Below are 5,217 nucleotides of genomic sequence, written 5' to 3'. Positions count from 1 at the left end.
GGAGAGGAGATAATATAAACAGTGAGTGCTTTTCAAAGCCCCCTGGCCGGGCACTTTTAATTCGACTGTGAATGTTAAGGTTATCTTTACCTGGCACACAGGCCGCCATGTAGAGGGGGGTTCATAAGCAGAAGTAATTAGCTGAACCATCCGAGCTCTCATAATTTTTGGATGTCAGCAAGTTTAAGCATCACTTCCATGCCACTTTTTCCAGCAATAAGTCTCCCTACAGGTAAAAGTGTTGTTTATCGCAGCCTATAGCAAATGCCGTAATGTAAGTTTTTAACATGGTTCGATGTGATTTTTAGAAACATAATAGTAATCAATCCTTATTAGTTCCAAGAGGACAATGGATGAGGTTGTGCACAGACGCATTAGAGTTTTGAAGGAACGAGAGGCATCAAGGATCATGTATCCATTATTTTATATGCTGGGGACTGGACCTGCAAACTTTTCAATGTTGTTTCAAAGAGGTACTTTGCAGCTTGCTTTGGACACAAAGTACTAATTGTGTAAGACATAAGAGGAAGTACAAACTTAATTAGGTTACAGGGCTTTCAGAATCAATCCTGACTATCAGAAGCAAGCCATATTTGCAATACTCTGTGTATGTGTTTTGTGTAGCTAGGAAAACCTATAAAAGCAATTTGAGCCTAAAATTGGTGAAAGAACAAGTTTTAGGGCTTCTTTGGGATTTGCTTGCATTAAGAAATAGCAAAGCAAGATAGTAAAAAGGTGAAAAAATGAGTTGCTGGGTGAGGGAATTAGTAAGTCTCATTATGTGTTGAGGGTCCGGTAAAAAAAATGTAGGATAATTATGGTTTAGAAAAGATCTAATGGTTTCGTGTATGACCGCTAGGGGTGAATGAAGCAAGAAAAAAAGGAAAATTTGGAAGGCAGGCTGTATTTTTATAAGAATGGTATTCCAGGATGCTACTGGGGGGAAAATATGTTGAGGTTTGCGCAGACTATCTTGGGGATAAATGTAATCTGCTGAATAATCAAAAGATTCAAAGAGACAGATAGACAAATAGAAACTTACGGAGCAGAATCAAAAAAGCATTCTTTCTTCAATCAGGTTCAAGTAGTTATCCTGAAAAGGTGAGCCAGAGATTCCACCTGTTTTGGTGGGGTTCCATGTTGTCAAACTTTTTTAAGCATACTGATTGAGAACGTCCAACTTAGGATAGCCAACCATTTGCATGAATCCGGGTGATTGGGGCTAGGAGTTGCAAATTGTCTTTGTAGAATAAATGACAAATGTCAGCATAACTAAATAAAAATCTCACACAAAGACAAACAACTTTAAGATTAAACCATGGCATTCCAGGTTCCAGAAAATGACAAAGAAATCAGTGTAACTTCTTCTTTTCCAATCACAAAAGCAAACTAATATCAAAAGGACTTTAATCGAGTGAAGAGGGGAGGTTCATACGGCAAGTAAACACAGTTGCTTACGCCAAGAAAAAAAATGACAATATTCATGCTTCAAACTGAATGAAGCAACAATGCTTACAGGGAAAGTTGTTCAATAAAGATACCAGTTTTTTTTAATTTTAATAAGAAGCGAGAATGAAAAAATACTGTACAGATATTTGTGGCATATCTCTTTTTCACCAATGTAATCATGCGTTTAATTAAGAAATTTCCCTAGATTGATCCCTGCAAGCCAGGGCTGTTTAACTTCTGTAGTATGTGATCAGGTAAAAGGAAAAGGGCAGATAATCAAAAGTTTTGTTGTTCAACACTCTGTTATGGATAAACAATAGCTGTCAACAAAGTAAATACGAGTGGCAACACCAAAAAACAACTTGTATTCTACACAAAAAACACTTTATTTTTCAAATTGCCAACGGTCTTATAAGTCCTCAATCAGTAAAAAGGCGCATGTGGTAAACAAAAAACAGCAATTGCTACAGGGGCACAATCAGTGGAAAAGAAGAATAGGCTTTCTTTGTAGGCCAAGGGTAGGTATAAAATATGCAGTTTGCTCTCACCAAAAATATTCTGGAGTATAGTTCAACTAAAGGCAAAAGGGCTCAAGCAAAAAGGGAGCAGAAATACTAGGTGTGGTAAGGTTTATTTGAGCTTTATACATTCCTAATTGATAATCACCATCACATGGCTTGTCAAACTAAATCTTTGCAACCACACATGCCTTCAATCTGAAATAAAGAGAGAATAGGTAGAAGTAATTATTCTTACCTGAGTTGACGATATAGAATAAAATAATGCCAAGCCAGCCTCATGTTGCAGGTAATGGGAAGGAACTCCAGCAAAACTTCCTGTTTACATTTTAAAGAAAGCTGTCAGCAATGCTCTAAAATAGCAAATTTCAATTTGTGAAATGAACGCTGTATTGTCTGAGGCCACATTCTTCAAGAAGCGCAATTCTATGAAAATAAGGGGGCTCGCCCTAAAAGAATTTCAAGATTGAGGACCACAGTGAATAAATAGTTAAAAATTCTGTTGAAATTTGTTTTTTTAAATAAAAAAAAGTAGAAGTAATCTATTAACTTCCAACTTCATTATTTGTTAATCAAGTCTGTGATTTCTGGGTTAAACATTTTTTTTATTATTTGCTTGAGACAGATTTAAAGATCTTAACTCAATAAATTTAAGCCGCACTCCAAATCCCATTTACTGATAAAGACACTAATCAACACCATTTTTATTTGCGAGGTATCTGCCTTTCTCGCATTGGTGAGGTTAATCTCCATCAAAAAATTCCCAATGACATGTGCAGGATATGAAACAGTTTATTGAACATTTACTACCTTTACATTCAATTTGAATGGAAGCCAAATAATTTGCACCAATGCTTTGAGGTACAGACTTTCTATCACATGTATGAATAACATTAGCCAAATGGTTAGGTAAAAGGATAATGACTGCACTGTCCATGCATGCAGTGAAAGATTTTGCTTAACCTGGTATTGCTGGGATGGAAATATCCAAAACAACGGCGGCCAACACCCAACCTTCTTTTAAGATCCAAAATAACGATTGCTGATTGGATGCACTGCCTGGACAAAACAGCACTATTAGAATATACACAGCCCAGACAAGGAAACCATTAGATCCATGAGTAGTGCAAGACAGGTTAAAGAAACATACCTCATAAGTCACAATTTTCTCCAGCAAAGAAGCAGAATCATCCCACGTAATCTGATGAAGCTCCAACACAGCTGGACTAAGCCAAGTACTAAGTTTCTCCTTTAAGCAGGAATCTAATGCTCGCAACGAGGCAATATTTTCCTCTCTGCACACAAAGAATCAACTAATGAAATTCTGAATTCCATCACCATATATTGCTATCGGTATACCACTAACTTAGCATATATTAAAACTTAATGCCAGCAGTAACAAACTAACAATAATGATCAGTAAAAGTTCTTCAAGAAAAAAAATGATGCATTCTGACAGTCAATTAATTTGCAAGACCTTGTAAAAAGAACCAATTCATTGGATGGAAAATGAAATTGTGTAAGACTGATGGAAGTGCAACATTAATGCATCAAAAGGTAGAAGCTGCAGCACTTTGACAACAGTGTTTGTGGCTGCTTCTACACACAGACATCTAAAAACTCAAAAGACAATCAAAATGAGAAGCAAAAATATTAAAGTTGGTAAACAAAATCGTTCTCTCTTCCTTTTTTCCATATAAGTTTCTAATAAATATATGTTTCCAATGACTCGAGTCATGCCGAGCACATCGAAATCAAAACAGAAAATCCATGCAAATATGCAGAAAAAACCATAACCTTACCCAAGAAAGGACAAAATATCTGCTCGAAGAAGTGACAAGAACTTCAATCCCCCAGTATAGTTATTAAGTCGTTCAAAAAGAACATTGTATGTTGGCTTAAGAGCTTGTCTCAAGTTTCTCTCAATCCGATAGAATGCAGAAAACATGTTCTCGTCATCAACATTACTCAATTCACCTTCATTACCTGAAACTCAAAACACCTACACTCGTCAATCTCACAAAACATCCATACAAACCTCAACACAAACATGACAACAGTAACACATCCAACAAAAACCTCACCACTACGAAGCTCAAGTCCAAGATATTGCTTCAATAATTCACGAACTTGTATCCTATTAAGATCATACTCTTTTGCAAGCACAATCACCAATTTCTTCCGATTTTCATTCGAAAGACTAAAATAACCCTAAAAGTCACACACACAGAGTTTACAATCCTCAAATCAGTACATCAAACAAAAACACTGATCACAAATTTCTTAATTTTATATATCTATATCTACCTGTGAGAAATCATCAAGTACAACATCCAAAGATTCAGTTTTGTTCAGCGATATCGCCAAGCCCATGGAGTCCTTCACTACATCTAAAGTCCTATAAATCAATGTGATAATATAAATTAATAACAAAAAAAATTAAAATTATAAAAAAGCAATCGAATCCCACTAATAATAATAATAAACAAAAAATCAACATAAATGATAAATAAATAAATAAAACAATCAAATCCCACTAAAAATAAAAATAAAAAAACAACAAATCAACATAAAAAATAAATAAAATGAAGACCTCTCGTAATGATTCCCAGAAGCACTGAAGTTGCTGCAGGAATCATCAGTAGACCGTTGATTTCTTGGAGGATCAGTCATCATTTGGTTAATCCCGTTCTGTTTTTGAAACAAATAAATTAAGTATTTGCAATACTTAACGATAATTAAAAACAAAATTCTCAATAAATTAAAACAAAAAAAAAAATCAAAATTACTTACAGATAGAGAAGGCGAGAAAGAAGAGATCTTTGATGGGTCATTATTGGGTCTCATTTTAGTTCGCATTAAAATCGATAACCCTTTCTTGTTCATTTATTCATATTACAATTTACAGTTTTTTTCCCTAAATTTCAGTTTAGATAAATGACTTTCGAGACAGTTAAGGCTGCAGTTTGACTCCGTTGTTGATTGGTGACGCATTGCTGTCCACGAACCAACCTTAATAACTGAAAAACTATTGAACCCCAATCCACAGTAAAAATATATCTTGATTACAATAAAATTATTATTTTATTCTTTATTTTTTTTTATTTATAAGGCTTTGTTTAAGGGATAAAATGATATTTGCATATAGTTAATTCATCAATTTTTATTTGTTAAGGGGGCAACAATATCTTTTTAATTTTTATAAAGTAATTTTTATAAAGTACACTTATCATATTGTCCAGAAATCTTA

The 5,217-nt window shown here is 34.5% G+C and overlaps 1 protein-coding gene across 2 annotated transcripts; it reads right to left on the bottom strand.

Annotated features, from left to right (window-relative positions):
- Window positions 1-2,644: 2,644 nt before the first annotated feature.
- On the bottom strand, window positions 2,645-4,967 carry LOC118058429 (uncharacterized). Of its 2 annotated transcripts, none has more exons than XM_073408520.1 (7): window positions 4,761-4,967; window positions 4,561-4,658; window positions 4,275-4,365; window positions 4,052-4,178; window positions 3,770-3,953; window positions 3,118-3,262; window positions 2,645-3,022 (listed from the first exon to the last, which is right to left on the bottom strand). In XM_073408520.1, the coding sequence occupies exons 1-7, from the start codon at window positions 4,851-4,853 to the stop codon at window positions 2,873-2,875; spliced, it is 888 nt and encodes a 295-aa protein (XP_073264621.1). In that variant the 5' UTR covers window positions 4,854-4,967; the 3' UTR covers window positions 2,645-2,872. The 2 variants fall into 2 exon arrangements, with proteins under 2 accessions (XP_073264621.1, XP_034927026.1); XM_035071135.2 differs by having other exon boundaries at window positions 2,645-3,026; window positions 4,761-4,966.
- Between the last annotated feature and the right edge of the window lie 250 nt (window positions 4,968-5,217).

Source organism: Populus alba, chromosome 4, assembly GCF_005239225.2.
Source record: "Populus alba chromosome 4, ASM523922v2, whole genome shotgun sequence".
Lineage (NCBI taxonomy): Eukaryota > Viridiplantae > Streptophyta > Magnoliopsida > Malpighiales > Salicaceae > Populus > Populus alba.
Note: the sequence above shows the minus strand (reverse complement) of the source record. Positions and strands in the feature narration are given on the sequence as shown.

What these genes read in the sequence shown, in the direction of transcription:
- LOC118058429 (XM_073408520.1), bottom strand. Translation starts at nt 4,853, where the DNA reads ATGAACAAGAAAGGGTTATCGATTTTAATGCGAACTAAAATGAGACCC. An exon ending in CTTTCTCGCCTTCTCTATCT is followed by an intron (nt 4,659 to 4,760) that starts GTAAGTAATTTT and finishes TTTCAAAAACAG; the next exon opens with AACGGGATTAACCAAATGAT. An exon ending in TACTTGATGATTTCTCACAG is followed by an intron (nt 4,179 to 4,274) that starts GTAGATATAGAT and finishes TGTGACTTTTAG; the next exon opens with GGTTATTTTAGTCTTTCGAA.